Below are 24,623 nucleotides of genomic sequence, written 5' to 3'. Positions count from 1 at the left end.
TGAAATGCAAGGAATGCAAGAATATGCAAGTGGCCCTATCAATTAATGTGACACGACATTTTCTTTGACCACCCATTTTGCTTTAAATTTTGGCCTATTATTTTCATCAACACCACTTTGTATGAATTTTTCTTTATTGTGAAGGCAAAATTCTGCTAGTTCACCAATCTTTAGAGTTATGAAAGTGATTTGTTGACTCATCTCATCAACTTGATTTTCTAGAGTCTTGCCATTCTTTTTTAGCTTTCTTTCACCTCCATTTTTCTCCATTTTATTCAAGTTAAAGCAATATGGTCTTATATGACCAAGAATACCACAATGATGACAAGTAAGAATAAACTTACATTTGGACTTACCTTGATTGGGCTTCTTTGTCATTGATCTATCGTGCGAGGCTCTTGGAACATGAGTTTTAGACACGGCTTTGTTTGGAGCTTCATTATCTCGACTTCCTTTAATAAAAATGATACATTTTGATAAAGTGGTAGTGGATGATGAGCCTTTAAGTTCCATACCTTGGGAAGTTGTATACCCCAAACCCGTGCGATCACAACTAGATCTTTGAAAACTCAACATATCTACTAATTTTTGTGTTGCTGTTTTTTGCTTGCACTCCTGAAACTTTTCCAATTCTTTTTCAAGTGTAGCTTTTTGAGCCTTCAATCTTGATATCTCAACTTCAGAATTTTTCAGTGCCTCGGAAAGGTTATTCTTTTTATTTTCCACAGCTGTGAGTTTATTGTACAACTTCTTGTTGAGTTTTTTTTTTTTTTTTTTAACTTGACCACTTCTTCACATAAATCATTATAAGCTTCATGTACACTCAACTCATGGTCAGCATCAACAATAGATATATCCAAGTCACTATCATCAAATTCACTTTTAGATTTTATATCCACAATATTAGAAAAATCATTAATTACAATAGAAAAAGTCACAAAAGAATTTTAATCATCAGATAATGATCTTGAATTTTCAGATTCTGAATTTTCACTAAATGTGATATTTAATGCTTTTCCTTTGTTTTCTTAAAGTTTGGACATTCAATTCTAATATGACCATAACCTGAGCATTCATAGCACTTCACTTTATCTTTTTGCTCAGATTTTTCTATATTCCATTTTTCAGAATATTTTTTCTTTGCAGGAAATTCCTTACCTTGTTTTTGCTTTCCACTAGCTTCCTTGGCAAACAAAAATTTCTGATTTTCCTTGCAATGAGATCTATATCCTCATCGTTCAAACTTTCTTTAACAGAAAAATCATCTTGATCATCATTTATTGTTTTTAAAACAATGGACTTATCTTTTCTTGTTTGAGGAAGTGAGGATTCATACATTTGGAAGGAACCGACCAGCTCTTCAACCTTTATTGCATCAAAATCCTTACTTTTCTCAATGGCAGTAACCTTAGGCCGAAATCTTTCAGGTAGAGACCTCAAAATCTTTCTCACGACCCTTGAATCTTCCACCTTCTCACCAAGATTAAACCTGGAATTAACAATATCGTTAAGCTTAGCATAAAAATCATTAAAACTTCCATCTTCTAGCATCTTAATCTCTTCAAATTTTGAAGCAAGCAATTGTAATATTTAGTTTTTCACAATTTTTGTTCTTTCGTGTGTAACCTCCAAGATGTCTCATGCTTCTTTAGCAATCTCTCACATGGAGATTCTCTTAAATTCTTCGGGGGATACAGCCATGAATATAGCATTCAGTCCCTTACTATTCCAATTACAGTTATTGATCTCATCTTTTGTCCAAGCATCAATACTTGCTGCTAGTTTAGTCCATCATTTTTCAACGGAATACCACACTCGTTCATCCAACGATTTGAGAAAAGCCCTCATACGAACTTTCCAATATGCATAGTTTTCCCTATCAAAGTGTGGCGGGACATGTAGCGACATAGTCAACAAGGGAATGGATCACACTCGAATGAGTGAACCACGCTCTGATGCTAATTGAAATTACCCAAGTACCCCTGTAATGCAGCCGAAATATCTATCAATGCACTCAACAAATTGGTTAGTTTTCAAGCATGCAATTAATTTAATAAATAATCCAATACATAAAATAAATAAATTGCGTAACACTAAGATTGGTATCGAAGGGAAACCTTTTAAAGAATTCTTTAAAGGTAAAACCCTACGGGGCAACCAAACCCTAGAAATTCAATCTTATTATTTGAAAATCAATTACAAGTACTTATCAATTACAAAACCTTTGCAACATGACTCTCTTACTGTAGCAGCTAGAACCTCTGGCGATATTCAAATATTGGCTTTCCTCCTAGAACTCTAGGGGCTGAAATCCAATCACACGATCCTCCACGCTCGAAGCACGATTACACTCAAAGAGAGATCACAAACATGAAAATTCACTACAGAATTTCTCACCAAACAATGCACTAGAAAGTGCTTTAGAAAATATGTAGATCTGAATCTCTAACGATCTTAACCAGTAGAATCCCTTAAATAAACTATCTGGACATAGTTTTAGTTTCAGTAGGATTCTACTGACAGATAGAATCTGTCGCGAAGACTTCTCCTAAAGGATTGCTGACATGTCGCGATAACTCTTCTCTACAGTAACTGATTTTTGTTCAGCTTCTATAATGGATAACTTCTTAATAATTCGAATTCTTTCTGCTTGATATATTTTTTGAATCTTCTATTCAGATCACTTGATATCTCCTATCTTTTCGGACATTCTATCCTGATCAAAAGTCTTTGAACCTTCATCTATTTAACCACTTATCTTAGAATTCAAATATTCATAGATAAAGATAAAGACAAACCTTTATCTATTAATCCATTTATCTTTGAATTTAAATATTCATAGATAAAGATAAAGACAAATTACATTCATCTAATAATTAAAATATGTCCTAGTCATCTAATCCTAGCCAACAAACTTTTAAATCAACAACAATTTTTTGGGCATAATCAGACTTGCCGATTAGAGGATTTTGCCTTCCTATTGATATTGCTTTTCCAATCAATTATAACTCTTATAATATATATAGCATAAAACAAAAATATGATAAAACCAAAAATTGAAACAAAATATATATTTCATCGTACACTTTTTTTTTACAAAAGGGATCATATTTAATTCATAAAAAGAACATACAAATTTGACTTAAAAAAGTCAGTTACATACGTTAATAGCTCCTCAGCACACTTTCCTGGCTGACTTGGTCTAGTCCAGACGATAGATCACTAAAGACCTAGGTCTAAAGGATTCATCGTACACAACTTTATCTCAGACAGAGAAATAGTAACCAAATGACAAAACCCATATCCCGACTACGCGGAGTAGGGTGCACCAACCCCATACACTATCTAAGTGGAGAAGGGAGAGAAGGGACATCACACCGTTTGGACCAAGGTCCGAAGGGACAACATTTTTGGATTTTTTATTTTTTCAAAAAAAGAAAAACAGGACACAAAATAAAATACAATGGAAAAACCACTGTAACAACAGAAAAGTACAGTGCTCCACGCGGCTGCGGTGGCGCGTGCAGTACACGTGCCACCCTGGGAGAAACCGTTGACTGATCTTGGAGGTTCCGGACTCACATACCCCAGCGGCGCCGCGCGTGAAGACGGTAGAGGGCCTCCTGGCGTCGCGAGAGAGCCACTCACCGAACATCTCCGAGATATTTTGGCCGCGCGTGCGAGCAACTCGCCTCTCCGATAGGCGCCGCCTTCAGAAGTCTTGAAGATCGGCGACTGGGCAATGCCATGGAGAGGCGCGTGCTGATCTATAGTCGCCGGACATCCAAGATCCGCGATTCTCCCTTCTTTAGCCTACAAACACAACAAATACAAAAAAACAAAGCACTACACAAAGGGAACGAGAGGAGAGAGGGAGGGAGGGAGGGGGAAGGAGCCTAAGCTCCCACCCCCTCGAGACAGAACTTTAATGAGGGTTTAGAGGGAGACGGGTTCGAGCGGGAGATGGGTTTGAGAGGCAGAGGGGGAGGAGGTATTTCGTCGTACTCTTGAAATAAGTAGGTGAAAAGAATATTTGTAACATAATCCCAAAGAATATTTGTAACATAATCCCAAAGTTTGCATAACGTGGTCTTATCATCTTATCATAAGCTGCATACTAGTAAAATTATTTTCTGTAAGAACTAATTTTTAAAAACATGGCATATATAGATCATAGATAGGACAAATTTTGGAAAAACAATTATTACGTATTCCAAAATATTCATGATATGGTATTCTTGTACTGTCACAACATCATTTCAATGAGTAATGAGGGAAGCTGCCATCCTCTATATATCAAGATAACAATGCACCCCAGATGATGTATGCATGTAGGCGTTAACGCCGAAATGAGCCTCCTCCCAGGGGTGCTACCCACCCCCCAACAGGGCGGGGCGACCCCCCGCCCCTGCATGGGCGGGGGTGGGGAATTTTTTCCCGTACACCGCCCTCGTCCATGTAGGGGGAAGGGTATCCCGTCGGCTACCCGGGGTGCAGGGGTGGACCTCCATCCATCAGCCCACCTATTGGGCCGAAGGCCCAATTCTGTTATCTGGGCCCTAAATGGCCCAAAATCGGTTAATGGGCCACTTTGGGCCCAGAATTTAACTAAAATAAATAAATATATTTAAAAAATAAAAATAAAATATAAAATATATAGATAGAACTATTAACTATATACTAAGTTTCAACTAATACTATTAAGTATTAAGTAATTAAGTAATAATCATCACTAAGGCACTAAGCTATTACAATTTACAATTATACAAATTAAGAGAACTAATAAACTATTACAATATTACAAACTCAACTAAAATAGTAAATATTACAAATTGTACTATTAACTATTGTAACAACATTACAATTAATTGTAAATTAACAAAATCATAACATTTCAATTTGATCAATTTGGGGTGGTGCCGTGGCGGTGAGTTCACTGAGTGGTGAGTTGTGTCGACTGCTGTGAGACTGAAAATCAAGATCATAAAAATTAATAAGTTATAAAACTTGAAATATTTTTAAGTTAAAAATAAAACAAATTAGAATCATAAGGTTATAAAGATGAAACAAAAATTTAAAATACAAAATATTAAAAGCACTAACCAATATGAGATTGGATTTGGGCCATTGGAATTTGGGATGGAGATGAATCATAAGGTAGATGAGTATAGATTGGTCATTAGGATTTGGCATATGTATATTGAGAATATAAAAGCTAAAAAACTTATATATATAAATATATATATATATAAGAGCTAGCATGTATGGTTAAGCAAAGTTTTCAAACTTAATCCAAATTAAATTTAGGGTATTTCAAAATCCTAAATTAATTTAGGGGGCTTCAAAGATTGAAATCCCTAAATTAATTTAGGGTTTCAGATTGGAATCCTAAATTAGTTTAAGGTTCCAATCTGAATTAATTAGCCACAAATTCACTATCAATGATTCACTATCATGTATTCAATCATCAAAATTCAAAACACATTACATAATACAAATCCAAAAAAATAAAAAACACACGGACAGATTCACACTGTCACACATTGTTCATCAATCATCAACGATTCAAACCACATGCACAATCAAGTCTCCACAGCACACAATTCACAAAATCACATCCTCCATCTCTGATTAAACCTTATTCTTCCAAAAATCTCCATTCCATAAATCACAAAATAGAAAACTTTAACATCATTTCTTACCTTTGGCGATGGAGATAAAGACCGAAGGATACGGCGACGGCGTAGTGCTCATGACAGCGACGGCATAGTTTGCTTGTTCTTCAACGGCGATGGAGATTCAAGAATCAGAGATGCAGAGAGAGGGAACGAGAGAGAGAGAGAGAGAGAGAGAGAGAGAGAGAGAGATGAAAGAAATGAGAACAAAGGGCAAAGCAGCTCAAGCCGAGGGGGAAAGTAAAAAAAATCTAAGCATGAAACGATACGACATTGTTTCATGCCTGGGCTTTTTTTTATAATATATATATTCAGAAATACTATATATACAAAATTATATGTATATATTATATAAGACGGGGGTGGGGCGGGCGTACCCCCTATCCCACCCCTACCTTGAGGGCCAGATGCTGGTGGGTGGGCCACTAGCGCCTCATCTGGCGGATGGGATAATCCACATCTATGTATTCAATTCTAAACATCTGACATATCTAAACATCAAATCTGAAATTATTTCCAAAAGTCTGTCGAAAACCAAAACTTCTTATCCAAAAGTCTGTATAACCTCCAACCTAGCTTTCAATTAGCTTATGTACACCTTCAAGAGTCTATACATCAAATCTTATGATGATTCTTCCCTATAGTCCACAAAGTAAGCCTACCTATTCTAAAACTCCAAGTGTCTTGAAAGCCATTTCTTAAAATCTCTAAGAATTTAAAATCTTGAATCTTATCAAAGCAAATTCCAAAAACTCAATCCGTAAAATCTATAGAATCTCAAACTTTAAATATCAATACACTCCTTATTATAGTCTGTAGAATCTCACACCTTGAATTTCATTACACTCATTCATACTCTTAAATACTTTCTTTCATTCTCAATTGCATTCAGATCTGAAATGTTTCGTAACCGACAACGAGGTGGTATGTGGAAAACTTGGATTTTAGTAAACGTTCCAAAATATAGTCATGTATATAATACTTTGAAATTATAAAATCACCTAAATAAAAAAAAAATATATACAGGCAACCGTAGTTACAATATGTTTCCAAAATCTAAGCCTTCAATCTTATCAAAATCAATTTGTAAAGTCCACAACATGAGTCTACAAAATTTAAAACCTCTATTGTCTTGAAATCAATTCTTAAAATCTACAAAGTCCAACACCTCAAATTTCATGAGACATCTTTCCTAAAGCCTAATAGAAATGAAAGAAGGTGGGGAAATGATTATGAAAATTTAGGAAATGGTATCAAAAAATTTGTCTTAAAACAGACAGTCACTTCTTTCATGATATTAATCCTCTGTTCTTAGTTGAAATTTTGAACCATATATATATATATAGACCAGCTTTGTGATAAAAAAAAAAAAAAAAAAAAACAGTGCAAACATCAAACAATTCAAACATAAAAAAAATGAATTTTAGAGCTGTGAATGCAATGGATATTGAGTAGGCAATATATATATATATATATATATAAGAGCCAGCTTGTTCATTCCAAAGGAAAATTTAAGTCAAAACATTGCCTAAAACATAGTTATATCCAAGTTTCCAAACTAACTGAAGTGGAAAAGATAGTAATAAAATCACTAAGTTCATAGTCTGCTCCTTCTAAGTCTAGTCTGCCTGCTCATACTGATCATCGTCACTTGGGTGGTGAAAAACATGAAACAAACGAAAATGAGTCGAAGACTCAGTAAGAAATCCATCATAATGTAAACATAATAAGCATAAGCTTTCCATGAACTTTTCATGCTGAGAGCTTAAAATCATGACTAATCATACTAATGCTTACGCTATGCATGGCTTGTCATGATTTATCTAACTAACTGATTTAATTGATTTGACTGATTTATCTGATTAACTGATAAATCTGATTAACTGATTAATCTAGCCCACACACTTAACCCTGTGTACAAGATTGTGCATCTACCCCACATCCCACTATAGTAAAGGGAGCTGCTGAGTAGTATTCTAGCATACTATGGTGGACGACTCTTGAGTTCATGGCTTGTACAACCACCCTGAATACTGAACTGAATGGCCATCTGATTAATTGATCTGACCTTATCATGCACTTTGACTTTAAGATAGCTTATGTGTCTTATACGACATAGGATGCATGATAAATGTACTGATATAAATAACTGTAATTTCTGAATCTGAACATGATGCTGAATGACATGATCATATGTTGTACTTGGTGACATGCTTGTATATGACATGAGTGGTGCATAAATAATGGCTGTCAATGAACTGTCTTGAATAATACCTATATATAAGTGATGATCCTAATTTATGATCAAGCTACTTACCTCATGCTGCTATCTCAATTCACTTCATAGCTTGTCACCTATACGAAGTATTAATGTTACTAAATCTGTTTAGGAAAACGTGTACTACTATCTGATTTAATCAAATTCACATCGTAGAACATAATCAAAGAAATATTTTGTTCATCACAAAAGATCAATGAATACTAATATCTTAAAATATTTAAGATACTAATAACATATTTTTACTTTCAAAATATAACTTGGTAGCGAACTTGGGCTATTGTCATAAAAACCTCGATTCTTAAAATAGGTTACCTTTCTTATAATTTACATAATTATTCAATCATACAAAAAATCTAATAAATAATAATATCATTTAAATATTTTTAACATATTTCTTTATTTTCAACCTACAACTTTCATATTATAATTATATCAAATCTATTGAAATAAACAGTAGAAATTCTCTTCATACAATAGACATAAAGATTAAACACTTACTATTTACTACTGAACTTTAAATACTAATATGATATCTAATCTTTCAAATATCATTAACTATATATATATATATATTGTATCTAAAAATAATTGGTGGAAACATTCGATTAATAAAACTAGACTTAATCATATTTCATTACACTTAGATTAATACATAATAATATTATTCAAAACTCATTACATATTCCTTAATTTCTTTTTTAAAGTATAAGATAAAGAATTTTATTAAAATCCTACTAAATAGACAAAGGAGAATATTAATCAAAATAATAGGCTCAAAAGTATACTTTAAAATACATTTCAAATTCTTTAAGCATTTTCTTATAAAAATGAGCTTATGACTAGTATATTTATTTAAGTAAATAAAGCCCATGTAAAAGTAATGTTTTTCTGAAAATATAACCAGCCCAATAAAATCACAAAAACAGTTGTTGAAGTATAATAAGATCAAGCCCAATACAAGACAATTTAAAGTAAGCCCAACACTCTTTTGGTAATAAAAAAATGCACTTGACCATATAGGCTTAGGGCCCAAGGGCCTGTTATGAGTCGAATGGGTGGTTGCCCTTCTTGGAACACATGGGACTAAGAGAAATTGAATGGGGATTGCCATGCGTAAGAGAGGGACTCACCGAGAGAGGGAGAAGGCTACTGCGATGGTGGGTCTAGTGGTTGGTCGAGGTTCACGGTGGAGCAGCTAAAGGATCCTCTTAATATGGTGGTGCGGCCCAAGAGAGAGTGAGAGAGTTAGAGAGATGAACTATCAAACCAAAGGCACTAGGAAGAGAAAATGGTTCTTTTTTATGTGTTCTGGCCATGGGGATTTTATAGAGAGTGAAAAGGGAGGATAGGATTATCGATTTATAGATAGGATTACTGAGTTGGTGGAGATAAGAATACAGTAAGGAGATAAGGATGAGTTGAGGATGAGGCTTGGAGATAGGAAGAAATAAGGCTTAACAATAGAACACTGGTGGCAATTGCAAAAATCTAAAGGGTCATAAAATAGTAATAGTAATAATAAGAATATGATAATAATCCAATTAAAATTAACAACGTAAAATCTGATAAAATTATAATAATAATAATAATAATAATAGAATATTTATGGTTATGTGAAAAATATATAAAACTTATCCTATGGCCTAATCTTAGGATTAGGTTGTTACAAACTCCATTCCTTATAAAAATTCCGTCCTGGGAATATGGTAATACCTCAAGCAACCTACATATTTGTTCATCACATTCTTTCCGTGTTTCTATTTTAGATCTTTGATCATTTAGTCGAGCCTAACATTTCAAAATTTTAAACCTCAATTATTCATTCCTAAATCTCGCATATTTTCCTAATCCTTTTGCACGTACACATTCGTGCACTGGCGATATGTGAGGTGGAAGTGCTAGTTTGTAAGCTGTAGCACCTATTCTTTCTAAGATCTTGCAAGGACCTATGTACCTCGGGCTTAACTTTCCCTTTTTACCAAAACACATTATCCCTTTTATCAGTGCAACCTTCATATCTCTTATGCCTCTCCTGTGCAATGGCAAGTTTCTTCCGAATAATGGAAATTTTCTCGCACGTCCTGAATAATTTCTTGTCCCATTATTCTACGCTCTCCAACTTCATCTCCTTTTTGGCATCAATCAAAATGAGTCATAGTAACTAATGCCAATGGATTGATGAAAATCGTGTGTTAGAAGAGTTGAATAATTGGAGCCGCCTGGGTCCTGACAAGTGCTACAAAGTCTCGAGCCTTGCCCTGGTCCCTACAAGTGCTATAGAGACTAGAGCCCCGCCTGGGTCCCGACAAGTGTTGTAGAGCCTCGAGCCCTGCCTGATGATATTATGGCAGAGCAACAGGATTTTGCAGAGATTTAAATGCTCTCGGTTTCTATTTAAAAAGACCATTTTCATTCTTCGAATACTCACAGAAAAATTTCTCACATTGCTCCTTGACCTAGTTTCTTGCTTATCCAAAATGATACTATGGCAGAGCAACTTTCTTCCATTAATATTCCAAATTTGAATCAGGAACCCTTTATGCCTCAACCGCTAATTTTCTCTCCTAAGGTTGTCAAGACTGTGATAGGAGTGGAGATGCATTCTTCTGGCAGGACAGATTCTGAGGTTTGCCTTTGTATATCTAAGATTTAAGGACTTCACCTTCTTTATTCTATGCAATCACTACCTTCATTGTCAGAAAAATAAAAATTCTAGTAGTTCGCTTATGATTTTGTTGTGAATTGCCAATAGATGCTATTTTCTCTCTCAGAATATTTTAACTGTATATTAAAAATAACACTACAAAAAAATTACTTATTTGTAGCCAATTATTTCCTGCGAAAATGATTATTTCTTGCCAAAAAATTAGTCTATTTTTCACAAATAGTCATTCTTGTTGCAAATAATCAGTCATAAATGCTCATTTCTCTTGTAGTATAATATTAAAAAATTATAATCTAACAATATTTTGGTTTTATAATATTTGTATTCAAAATTTTCCCTCTTTTCTCAAAATCGTATAAAACATCTTCACTCAAATCATTTCAATATTATTCACAAATTTCTCATCTCAACAACCAAATGAGGCCTTAATAATCTGTTACTTAACACTACTATTGTCATTAGGGCTATTATTAACATCTATCTATCTATATTCTACTTAATAAACAACGATAAATATTCTAAATATAAGCTAAAGCATTTTTTTCTGTTCGTGTCAATTCAAGTCTCGTCAATATTAATTGTTCAATCAATTTAGAGGTACGAATCAACAATTATACAAGAAATCAGTGGTACTATATCTATTCAGTTGAATTCTAGATTCTCACGTCATGGTTATCAGGAACTTGTTGCAATAAACTCCTGTGTAGAGGAAATGATGAGTTTATTGGCTATGGAATCGAACGATGTTTGCTTTGTAGGAATTGATCATGGGATGGGTGGCACTGGTAAGACAACGCTGGCCGAAATAATTTATGATTGAGCTTCTTATCAGTTTGAAGGTAGCATTATTACTTCTTGTATTAGAGAAGAATCTAAAGCTCGTAGTCTAACTTGTTTACAAAAACAACTTCTTTCTATGATCATGCAAGAAGAAATACATATATGGGATCATCGCTAGGGAATCAAGGTGATAAGGTGCATGCTACGTATACAATAAAAAGGATTTTATCGTCCTTGATGATGTAGATCAATGGTGAAAAAGAACTAATGGCATTATCAGGGAGTCCTGATTGGTTTGGTCCGAGGACTAGGGTGAATATCATAACTTCCAGAGATAGTCATTTGTTGAGAACAAATGAAGTGAATGATATTTATAAGGTTAGATCATTCACTTCTTCAGGAAAATGTAGCCAAGTCAATCAACAACTTTATCAAACTAATTTAATGTTTGGCATTGGGGCTGATAAAAAATTAAAAAATTCAATTCTGTTTTCGACTCCTTATCGACTCTGGAGTTTTTTAACTAAAAAAGTCGGAGGTGGCGATGTACTGACTCCAACTCTGGCTCCGAAATTGTACATATTTTATAAAAATATATGTATGATTTATATATTAATCATATATATTTTATACAACTATAACTTAATTATATAGTTAATTAAATTTAATAATATACTAGTATGAAAAAATTATTATAAAAGAACATGCTTATACTATAATATAAATAGACTAAATTCACTAATAATTGTTTAGTATATGGAAACACAGACTATTAACTATTTATACCATGTAACACTAATGTATAATAACATTTATTACTAATGTATTATGTATAAACACAAATGTATAAATTTATAATAACACGTAATATTAATATATAATAACTAAAGTATAATAACATGTACTAGTAATATATAATAATCAATCATGTATAATAACATGTAATACTAATGTATAAACATTAGCATATAATAACATATAATATTAATATATAATAACATTAATTTGTACAATGATCTATTTTTTTTAATTTTGGTTATGTTTTAATGAAATTGAAATTGAAAAAATATTTTTTTAGAAAAACTAAAATCTAGAAGCTTAAATCCGATTAGTGAGAGTCTAAAATTGTCAAATTAAAATTTCAAATGAGCTAAGAAAAGAAGTCTAATAAAAAAGTCCAAATCCGACTCCGATCCAACAAGTTGAAGTCGAAGTCGAATCGGATGCTATGCGAATCGGAGTCGGAATCGGAATAAAAAATAGGACACTCTTAGTCCGATATTGTTGGTGCTCAGCCCAATTTGGCATCATCCTATTGAACACAAGACAAGAAGAGAAATTGCGCAGAACCTTCGTATGCATTCATAGGTCCAAAGTACGCGTTTTAATGAATTGTATAGAGAGTTGACGGAACCGTGCCATTCAAAGAAATTTCTTCTTTTACGCGTTTCATTAATGATCTTCCACTGGATCATGACCGGAGAGTTGAAAAAGTCTTCTGGTGTCATTAATCAAAGGAATTAATTCCTCTACGCGTTTTATTTTTCATGTGCAACTTGTGATTAGACTTGGATCGATAAATATGGCCGTTGAAGGTATGCACACAGAGTTTTTACGTTGAAAATCTACTGTAATAGTTATCCTTGTACTGTTAGGTTTCGTTTATTTTCAAATTCATCTAAATTATTTGATTTAACAATTATAATTTATTCAAATTTTTATACAAAATAATATAAAAAATTTATTTTTTTCAAATTCTAAAATAAAAATAATATTTAAAAAATATATTCTTACGATATTTTATTCAACTTTTAACTTTTATATCAATTCATCTCATTTGATTTCATCTCGTCTATGCAAACAAACTATCCATACTTGAATTGGGTTTGAAAAAATGAGGATTGTTTTTTAATTTTTTTTTTTTTACTCAATGGTTAAGGAAGTGACTATTAGTGAAGTTGTATATTTTTTTAATTTTTTCTTAATGATTAAAAATGTTAAAATAATACTTAAAATAAAATAATAAAAAAATAAAAATTTCAAATACACTATAGAATAGTAAAAGGGTAGTATGAGAGTAATAAGAACTGGTTTGGATTTAGAGATGAGATGATATATTGTTAGAATATTATTTCTTAATATTATTATTATTTTAGAATTTGAAAAAATTGAATTGTTTATTATATTTTGTGTAAAAATTTTAAAAAATTATATGATAAGATGAGATGAGATGAGATAAAACGCTTTCCAAATCTAAACGGGGCCTAACACTATCATTATCCTCCTTTGAGTCAAGTAGAAGCAAAGTTACGTAGAACCTTGGTGTGCAAATTGGCCCAAATTCATTCGCCCTACGCGTTTTAAGTTTCTTTCTTTTTGCATACATTATTAATGTTGATGACTACGAAAGGAGAAAGCTGACCAACGTCGACTTTTGAGTTGACCGCGTGCTCTGTCGATACATGATGTTTTAATTCCTATCGCTAATTTTAAGTATGCAATTTGTGAGTGCTCTGTATCTGAAATTTGAGTACTTCAACTTGCAACTTTCCATCTCAAGTCGACCAGTACTACTAGTACTCCATGGCTAGCTTCTATGATATATGTACATACAGATTACCTCATGATATCTTCAGTGTTCTTCTCATTGTCTAAGCCCACAAATTATCAATATTCCCTTCCACAAGTAAGCTTCTAAATCTCTATTGCATTCATGGCCACTCAAAGACCCTCTTCATCTACTTCCGAAGATACTAAGAAAAGAAAAAGAGACAATTCATCTTGCTCGAAAGAAGATGAAAAAATCATAACCTCTTCCCCATCTTCTTCCTCGACACCTCGATGGAAATATGAAGTTTTCCTTAATTTCTATGGCAAAGACACTCGCACGAGTTTTGCAGATTATCTATATGTTGATTTAAAATGGAAAGGCATTCTCGTATTTAGGGATGATGAAGCACTCCAGCGAGGAAAATACATTTCTCAAGTGCTTCTGAAAGCAATTCAAGATTCACAATATGTCATCGTCATTTTTTCGAAAAATTACGCTCTTTCCAAATGGTGCCTCATGGAACTTGCTGAGATCGTTGAATGGGAGGAAAAGAAAAAGCTCACAATTCTTCCTATTTTCTACCATGTGGATCCTTCTGACGTGAGAAATCAGAGCGGGTCTTTTGCAGAAGCATTCATTGCACATGAAAAAGATTCCAAGATAGACAAGAAAGATATGCATATGTGGAGAAATGCTTTGAGAATAGCCAGTAGTATCGCCGGATGGCACATACACGACAGGTAACATTAGCACTCATTTGTTTTCACAATTATTCTCATATCATTTTATATAATCATTAATTTTTCTTTTAAATATTCACATAAAATAAAATAAAAAACTCGATTTTTTCAAATCCTAAAATAAAAATAATATTAAAATATATATTTTAATAATATTTTATTCAGCTTTCATCTCAACTCATCTCATTCGCAAAAATGAGAACTTAAGAGCATCCTCAATGGATTAGCTAAATTCCAAAAAATTACTTCAAATAGCTATTAGGACATAAAAATTGATGGCATTAATTAGGCAAATTTCAAAAAGATAGACTTCAACTACAGTAAATCTAAACTTTTGGTTATATTTGGATGTGCACTGTAGCACTACCAAATTAATTATTTACTATTAGAAAAACACTAATTTATCCTCCCATTTGTACTGCTCCATTTGACCGCTTGACAAAATTATTATTATTTATTTATTTATTTTTTACTTAGTGATTAAGAAAGTGATTTTAAGTGTATTGGTATATTTTTTTATTTTTTAAAAATATTTAAAATGTATTAAAAAAATGTGAAAAGAAAAAAGGAAAAAAAAAAAAAAACGTTGGGCATAGCAGCCCCACTCTTACTATTATTTCATCTCCCTCCTCTTACTTTTTCTCTTTCTATTGAAATCTATGAAGAAGAAAAAAGGTCTAAATAAAATTAAATAAATTATGTAATTAAAATTAAATAAATAAGTAGAATAGTAAAATACGATAAAATTAAGTAAATTAATATTTTAAAAAATAAATATTTTTTAAATTAATATTATTTTATTACTATATAATGAATAAATAGATAATCAAATCATGTGAGGATTTGATGTGAATGGAATAGTCAAAATCAAATTCATCTCATAATATTTTATTATATATTATATAATGAAAAAATGGCTATAGCCTATTTCAATATGGGAATTTGATGTGAATTAAATAGTCAAAGTCAAATTCATCTAATATTTACTAAAGGATCATGCTACAGCCCCCGCTGGGGGCTCCCGCTGGGCTTAGCATGTACTTTTCTTTGTATATTTTTTTAATTTATTTTTTATATAGATTTTTTTTACATTTTTAAATATTTTTAAAAAATAAAATAAATTTAAAATATTATTAAAAAACATTTCCTTAATCAGAAAGTAAAAGAAAAGAATCATTAAAAAATACTTCCTTAATCAAGAAGTAGAATAAAAATTCTACTTTGTGATTAAGAAAGTATTTTTCAATAATATTGTAATTTTTATTTTTTTTAAATATTTAAAATTATTAAAAATATCTATATAAAAAAATTAAAAAAAACACAAAAAAAAACACTAGATCAGCGGGAGCTCCCAGCGGGGGGCATCTAGCATTTTTCTAAAACTTGAGTTTGACTTCGGCTATTCCAACTAGAGTTGATCTGGTCTGACAGCTCGAGTACTGTTGCAAGATGCAAAATATTGAAGTACGAATTAAAGTGTTTGGCTTCCTCTAATAAACAATGGTAATTATCAACTAAAGCTAGCGCTTTTTTTTTTTTTTTTGGTTCGTGTCGATTCAGCTCTCGTCAATATTAATTGTTTTATCAATTTATAGGTACGAATCAACAATTATACAAGATATCAGTAGACGTATATCTCATGAGTTGAATTCTAGATTCTCACGTCATGATTACGATAAACTTGTTGCAATAGACTCCCAAGTAGACAAAATGATGGAGTTATTGGATATGGAATCGGATGATGTTCTCTTTGTAGGAATTCATGGGATGGGTGGAGTTGGTAAGACAACACTGGCCGAAATAATTTATGATAGAGTTTCTAATTCTTATTGTCGATTTGAAGGAAGTAGCTTTATTTCTTGTATTAGAGAAAAATCTACTACTGCTCGTGATCTAGCTTATTTACAAAAAGAACTCCTTTCTACAATCATGCAAGAAGAAATATATGTATGGGATCATCACCAGGGAATTAGGATGATAATAAAGATGTTGCAGAATAAAAGGGTTTTTATTGTCCTTGATGATGTGGATAGTGACGAACAACTGACGGCATTAGCAGGGGATCGGAAATGGTTTGGTCCAGGGAGTAGGGTGATTATAACATGCAGAGATAGTCATCTGTTGAGAACACATGAAGTGAATGATATCTATAAGGTTGAGCAGCTTGAAATATCAAAAGCTTTGCAACTCTTTAGTTTGTCGGCTTTCAAGAAAACCCATCCAAAAGAGGATTACAAGGATCTATCTATGGATTTTGTAAATTACACTAAAGGCCTTCCTTTAGCTCTTAAAGTTTTGGGTTCCTACATATATGAGAGAGAAATAGATGCATGGAAAAGTGAGAGAGAGAAACTAAAAGCAATTCCTAATCCAAAAATTATGGATGTACTTCAAATAAGTTTTGATGGGCTGCAGGAATTGCAAAAAGAGTTATTTTTGGATATGGCGTGTTTGTTCCATGGAGTGGATACCATAATTTCTGAGAGGCTATTAGAAAAACTTGGTCATTATCGCATCGACATTGAAGTTCTCGTCGAGAAGTCCCTCATTATAAGCAAATCAAAATATGGATGGTTTTCCATGCATGATTTGCTAAAAGAACTGGGCAGGGAAATAGTTCGCCGTGAATGCCTTGAAGAACCTGGACGACGTAGTAGACTGTTTCGTGTGGAGGATCTCTATCACGTACTGAAGAATGATACTGTAAGTTGATTAGTGTAGATATTAATATAAAAAGGTATATTTTCATCCTAATTCTTTCTAACCTGTTGTTCTTGGTTACCAGGGAACTGATGCAATTAAAGGCATAGTCGTGGATTTTTGTGCTGAAACGAAAGAGAGACTCAACGCCAAAGCATTTTCAAAGATGAGAAAATTGAGATTTTTTAAATTTCATCATTCTCGAACTTTAAAATGGCGTGGAAAGCCCTTAAAATACATGCCAACCAATGAGTTGCGATATCTTGAGTGGCCTGGATATCATTCGAAATCCTTACCGAGCAGTTTCCAACCTGAAAATCTTACTGTACTAAGGATGCCTTTTAGCCGTATCAAACAACTATGGAAGGGGTTGATGGTAAGTTTCTCACTCGTATAAATATTCATCTTAATAATTCCCCGTTAATTTTCCAAACAAGTTAATATATTTATATTTTGATCCAATTAACTACAGGTTTTAGACAATTTGAAGGAATTTGATCTGAGTTATTCTGAGAACTTGATTGAAATACCAGATTTGACTGGAGTCCCAAATCTTGAGAAAATAAACCTTTCAGGTTGTAGAAACTTGTGTGAGGTCCACCCATCCATCGGAAGTCTCAAACAATTAAAAGCATTGGTACTTAACAAATGTTCAACCCTTGAGAAGTTACCAGACCTGAGTAGTTTGGAATGCCTGACCCTTTTTTGGGCAGTGGAAACTGCTATAACACAAATACCATCTGTCAATGTACCCAAGAGCATCCGTAGGCTTGAAGGACGCAAGTTTATGCGACTTAAATCAAGCGATCTCATCTATGATATCGGATCACTTGTAGATCAATATCAGAAGAAAGGAATATATGATTACGTAGAAGCAGCGTACATTGATTTTGACAGCAAAGGAGAAAATGTTTTAGGCATGGCAGGTGCACTTGTTTTGGCTTTAGATGACGATTTGGTGAGGCTTTCTCATTCTTTTCTTTAGAAACGAATAAAATATGTCAGAAAAATGCTTTAATAAAATATCACCGTTCAATTGCTTTATTTTTACTGCAATTAACATCTCTTTTTGGGGTTGTTTTTACAGAGGATGGTAAGAGGATGGTCGTTGGGATTCCATATCCCGGAGTGGGTCCAGTATAAAAGTAATGCCTCTTCTATAAAGATAGATTTGGATGCTAATACGAATCCAGAGATGGGGTGTGCTTTCTTTATTGTCTGTAATTCTGATCAATTCTTTTCCAATTATGATGAAGATACTTCAATTTCTTCGTTATTCAAGGGATCGAATATTAAAAGGTCGTCAGTGGTGATGCTTAAATTAGGATTTGAGACGGAGGAAGAATATGGTGTGGAAAATAAGTATTTGGATTACAATTTACCACCTGCTCAATTGGACGTATCTTTCGGTAAGCGAATTGGATTCTGGGTGTATATACCGGCGGTTTTGCGGTTTTTGGATATACGGAGGGTCATTGAGATTTCATTTGAAGCACGTTGGTATTATAGCTTCAACTATAATACTCCAATAGAAGTGAAAGAATGCGGGGTGCATTTAGATGATGCTAATTCAAAGTTCTATAATAGCATTGCTCCTTTTGGCCGTTCGGGATCTTCTAATTCAAATTTTCATCGACAATTTTTTGCCTCTATGATAAAGAAAGAGGACATGGAACATTCTCTGTTCTTTTGGAAAAAAAGATAAAATAAAAACTAGGAACATTATGTGGATATGTTCCGTGACCCGAGGGAGCCGGCGTAATCGATCCGAACTGGCATGTGTGAGATTATTATAAAGTCGGTTCCTCAACCCAGCTAGGATCGGGTTTGTTCTTCGGGTGTTAAACCGACCGAACTATAAATTTGTTCTTACCTTTTCAGTTCTCTCGAAGCCTAGCCTTCCAAATCCAACTCGCCACTCATTGTCGCCGTCCCATTGGCGCGCTTGCCGGTGTAGGGGATTTAGATCATCTCCTTCGCGAACACCATTTTGTCAGCTGGGGTGGAGGTGGGGAAGTTGTTTGTGCTAGTTAAATATTTCGTTACTACTTCCTTTTTATGCTAATGACAAATGCTATATCTATATGATGTTGCAGTGGGTGGATTGTTTAAACCGGAGGGTACAAAATGAAATTGACAACATCTTAGCAGTAAGTTTGTGTTGTGCTCAGGATCACATTTTTCTTTCAGTTGACAACATCAAGTTCTTTATTGGGATTGGGATTGGGATTGAGATCAGATAGGTTTGGGGTTTTATCCATTTGAATGCATGCCTGGAGAGTCCCTGCTCATTGTACCCAGTTGTTTGCGGCACTTTAAATTAAGGTTGTTAAGTCTTTAAGGCCTTTTCTTTTTTTTTTCTTTTTGTTGGCCCAGAGGCAGTGGAAATGTAGCAAGTTTGAGTTTTGATTTTGTTAGATATGCTTGAATTAAGTTGTATTGACATGTAGTTTTAAATCAGGGATTGCACGTGTGTTTTATCAAGTTGATTGCTTTTGTGTGTGGCAAACACAGAAGGCAGAGGAGTTCAAGTCAAAGGGCATTGATGATATTCTCTTGATTAGAGGTATCATTCATATCCTCTAATCTAAATCTTGTATCTTTTCAAAGATTCTGGCATGCGATGTAGTTAGAGCAATTTAATGTGAGTCTATCTTCAGAATAGTTATATAAAGCCAATGAAAATATTTGGTAGTTGTCTTTCTCACTGGGGAGATCAACACCTATATCTTAATATATCTGCATTTTGGTCAGGCAACCCAACTTACCAATTACCAAAAAGGCTTTTTCTTTGTTCTCTCTGTGCTCCAATTTGTGTGGACCAACATCTGGATCTGGATAGCTTTTTATTCTGAAACAGTTGTTCATGAAATTCTAAAGATGGAAAACAATAGCTATTCTTTTCTTCTTCTTCTTTCTGCTAGTGTTTAGTTTATTGTGCATTAGAATTTCAGTGTTCTATAGTTTCTTAATTTGCAAAATACTTCTACTATTAGGATTACCATCTTAAGTGTTCTCTTGAAGAGGATTGGAAAGTACTGCATGAAGACCAAGATACCCTGAAATTCTTATGGAAGCAAAACATTTATTTTGCTTACCATATTAATTTGTATTTAATTTCCAGAACTAGTGGTTTCCTTTTCTTTTCTTTTATCCCCAAATGAGAATAATTGGAATTGGTTCTATGCCAATTAAGTGTTATTTTGCTTGAACAGGTGGTTGTATTTCTACCTCTCATAAAGGTAAAAGAGTATCTTCGAAAGGAATTTCTGAAGTGGCAGACATGGTATTGTTGTGATGTCTATGAAAATGAGGGAAAATCAAGAGTTTTTAATTAAGTCGTACCTAAATATTCGGACTTTTGCCACAGTTACTATGTTAACCTCCAAGGTACTTGGTATTACTTTCAATAGGTGCTCCTAAGTTCATATATCTGCAAGAACCTATTTGTTCTCACTAGAGAGAGAGAAAATTTGAGCAAGATTATCAATGTTAATACCACAGAGAGGTGCACTGATAAAACCTTTAAAATGAATATGCCAATCAAGAATGTCCTCAACATTCTTGAACATTCAGATTTTAGCGCCTTTTTTTGCCAGAAATACTAGCAAGTTTTCGAGAGTATGTACTTATCTGTGAGTTAATCTAAATTGCTTCAAGATTCTAATGCTTAACCTCAAATATAGGAGGAATTAATCTTTACGTTACAAAAACGATACGCAACTTCTGTTATTACCCACAAAATTCTCAAGTGCAAAATAGTGGTTTAGCTCTATCTGATAATTGATCTCTTCAACTTCTATAAAAATTGTAGTGCATGCGTCCCACGCGCACTTCCCAAGTTTACTCTAGACCTTTAAGAGCTTTTTAAAATAATAATGGTCGAAGACTATCTGACACTCATAATAATCTTCATTTGTTTATAACTATTGCTCATGGAGGAGATTAATGAGACAATTAAGTTGCATACACAATCTCTAGGCTTTCTTCTCGGTTATCTCAAAGTTACTAACCTATATGCATCTAATTGCACACACATCTAAGAAACTTGCCGCATTAATCTAAGTCGGAACAAAAATAATTAATACCCATCACAAAATCGAAAATTCGCTATGCTTCTTATTCATCTCTTGTGCAACAATGCCCAATTATTGATTTTTAACTTAATTTTTGTACAAATTCATATCGTATTAGGACATTAATTCCAAATCAATCTCAATCACACTTCTACTAGGATAAGCAATCTACCGAGTTAGTCATATGCAAAAAACAATTTATTCTCAAATCGAAGAAATTCTTTTGGATTAATCGTAAGAATGAACTATTCATACTCAAGCTACTTAATCCTCTATTTTATCACATTCTAACAATTTAAAGACTAATTCCTAAAATTAGCCTAACAATAAAAGTGATAAAATAAGCACAAAATTACATGTAATCAAAGGACATGTACAAAAAATATTAGATTTCATCCAAATAATTATTATTCATAAAAAATAATATTCTAGGCAATTTATAACATAAAATAAAATGCCTAACAAATGTGATAAAATATCTCATAATGTCATGGCAAAACATGTGTTCAATAATGACAATCACATGCGAAAAAATATATATATATTTCAAATAAATATTTTTTGTGCCACAATTATATGCTAATAAAATTAGCATACACACTAATAATAAGCTACAGACCAATGGTTGTGCTCATTATCTTTATGTGTGAGGTCTTGGTTCAAAACACTACAAACACATTTAGCCTCAAAATAAATGTTTTCAAACTTCCTTCAGCACCACTAGGCCAGGCCACAGTCAGTGGGTTGCGCCCTTATGATGCCCAGCTGCTGCGTGGGCCTCTTCCTACTTGGCTCAAAGCCCAATTCGTTTGGAGGCTTTTTTTTTAACAGTTTCGTTTAGAAAAAAAGACAAGATAGACTTAAAACACTTAAAATCATATAGACCCCACACCATTTGAGTCCAAGTCTATTTTCCTACCCAAGCCCAATTACTAAAAAAGAAAAAATTGTTCTTCTCATTCCTCCCCAAACAGTTACAGTCTACAGTGCATGTAATGGAAGAGAAAAAAAATTTGTAACCGACGCCACCCAAGAGTTTTGCACCACCCTTCAAGCCTCAAGGCGCAACCATGGAGCTTGTCATGCTCCTCTACGTGCAGCAGAGCTTGCAGCACCACCACAGTGCATGCTGCTCTGCTCGCAATAGAGGACAGCGCCTCTATAAAGGAGTGTGCCACTCTGCTTGCAGCAGGGCGTGCTGCTCTCCATGATTCAAGCCATGGCAATGCTGCCCCACGCGGCACAATGAGCGGCGATACTCCTCTTTTGACATTTCTGCGGATTACGATGCCAGTTGAGCTCGTCGCATTGAGGTGTTCGTCACACCTCTAGGTGAAGCTGTCATAGTCTGTGATCCTCCATGACAGAAACTGCCGCTAGCCCTGGTGCGTGACAGTGATTGCCGCAGTACACTGGGCAGGCATAGTGTCGTTTGGCTACGCTGCTCTCATGCACAGTACTGTGCACGACAGTGCTAGTTACTGCACTACCCTCATTGCAGAGACACGACCAAGATGTGGGCAACATCACTGGTAGGTGCTTCCGCCACCGTGATTTCTTACCATGTAGAGGTGACACCACTAGCAATAGAGCTCGTAGCTTTGCGTGCGGCCCTGCACGTGGATCTACCCACAACAGAGTAGCCTATTGCACCACCATGGTGCATGGCGCTGCGCCAGGTGCGCCTTACACAGCGCACAACACCCTCGATGCATCCTTGAAGCAGAGCTTGCCGCAGCCTCGTGTACGAAAGTGTTGCTCCTTTCCTTGCACATGGTGCCACACTTGGATGCAGCCATGGTAGTGGAACACCAAATGGTTTTCGTTGCAACTCTGGTGGGTGGAGCGTCGTGGGCTGCACAACATGGGTTAGCGTCGCACCTCATGCGACGCAGCAACGATGAACCTAGATGGTCCTCACTACGTCTCTTGTATCGCACAACACAGGGGTGGTGCACTTGTGTGTCTGGCCATAGTGCTGCCTGTGCAGCATAGTGCCTTGGGCACGCAATATCCAGCTAGCGATCGCAGCGCCGTAGGCTACTCTGCTCATGGTCGAAGCGCCATACTCACTATGGACCCACGAGAACTTAAATGTAGCTCCATTAGCATTAGTGTCTGGCGTGCTCCAGTGACTAGCTACTTAGGCTCTGCCCGCTACCTGTTGACTGTATTTCGTCAACTTAGAGAATTTCACACCTATTTAGACACTCCAACGTGAACAAAGGAGTTTCACTAGGATATTACCTCATCCTAACACTTAGGGTCGTGGTTGACATGAATCACTTGACATGACTGTTCTCGAAATATACAAACTGTATCCAAAACGAAACGTGACTGAAATATGAAAGGACAAAAGCCCTGACGTAACACAACATGACTTGAATGTAACTTATAAAATATGACTAACTTAAGATAGAAATATTTCATAACATGACATAACATATAACAAACAATATTTCGTAACATGACATAACATGTAACAGATAACATACTTAACATAACATATTTGCAACAATGTATACATGACATGACATACATGTAACAGATGACATACTTAGTTTAACATGACATACATGACATTCTCCTTCTTTCTGATATTGTCTTGATAAATTTTATCGTAGAAATGAATAGTACTCACTAAGTAAGTTCCCAGGAAAGATTAAAGGGTCACATTGATCCGCTTAAGTTCCAATCTCCTAGACAAAACCTCCTTAGACTATACGTATCCACACTACTTGGAATGTATATCAATACGTGACAAAATATCTTGTGTAACAGATGAATAATTAATGACAGAATCAATTTTGTGTAACAGATAAATATGTAACAACTTGGCATGGTACATATACATACATACATTGTACTTCATTTACTTATCATCTATACACAGTAAACTGCTAGAAAGTTGAAAGCTAACTTACCTCGGTATTCGTATTTCTATACAAAACTCTAGCGCGATCACAAGGAACTGAAAGTAGTAATTTCTAAAAGTTACAACTTAATCACTAACAATTAGAAATATGTAAAAATATCAACTTAGAATAAAATTACCATTTTACTCTCTACATGTGGAAAAATGATCATTTCACCTCTAACTTAAAGATTTTACATCTTAAGTCCAAAAATCACCAAAATTCACATACCTCATGTAA

At 34.1% G+C, this 24,623-nt stretch overlaps 2 protein-coding genes across 4 annotated transcripts; both read left to right on the top strand.

Annotated features, from left to right (window-relative positions):
- The first annotated feature begins 14,114 nt into the window (after positions 1–14,114).
- Positions 14,115–17,175, top strand: LOC121247330 (disease resistance protein RPV1-like). The gene is made up of 3 exons (XM_041145697.1): positions 14,115–14,692; positions 16,288–17,030; positions 17,108–17,175. Exons 1-3 carry the CDS (start codon positions 14,115–14,117, stop codon positions 17,173–17,175), a joined length of 1,389 nt encoding a protein of 462 aa, XP_041001631.1.
- Positions 17,176–17,244: 69 nt separating this feature from the next.
- LOC121246941 (disease resistance protein Roq1-like) lies at positions 17,245–19,764 on the top strand. Of its 3 annotated transcripts, XR_005937191.1 has the most exons (6): positions 17,245–17,395; positions 17,478–17,768; positions 17,862–18,350; positions 18,480–19,066; positions 19,114–19,400; positions 19,489–19,761. XR_005937191.1 is itself a non-coding variant. In XM_041145265.1 (5 exons), exons 1-4 carry the CDS (start codon positions 17,273–17,275, stop codon positions 19,095–19,097), a joined length of 1,521 nt encoding a protein of 506 aa, XP_041001199.1. In that variant the 5' UTR covers positions 17,245–17,272; the 3' UTR covers position 19,098; positions 19,606–19,764. The 3 variants fall into 3 exon arrangements, 2 of the variants coding, with proteins under 2 accessions (XP_041001199.1, XP_041001200.1); XM_041145265.1 differs by lacking the exon at positions 19,114–19,400 and having other exon boundaries at positions 18,480–19,098; positions 19,606–19,764; XM_041145266.1 differs by lacking the exon at positions 19,114–19,400 and having other exon boundaries at positions 17,865–18,350; positions 18,480–19,098; positions 19,606–19,759.
- Positions 19,765–24,623: the final 4,859 nt, after the last annotated feature.

The sequence above is a fragment of the Juglans microcarpa x Juglans regia genome, chromosome 1S (genome assembly GCF_004785595.1).
Source record: "Juglans microcarpa x Juglans regia isolate MS1-56 chromosome 1S, Jm3101_v1.0, whole genome shotgun sequence".
In the NCBI taxonomy this organism is placed as follows: domain Eukaryota; kingdom Viridiplantae; phylum Streptophyta; class Magnoliopsida; order Fagales; family Juglandaceae; genus Juglans; species Juglans microcarpa x Juglans regia.
Note: the sequence above shows the minus strand (reverse complement) of the source record. Positions and strands in the feature narration are given on the sequence as shown.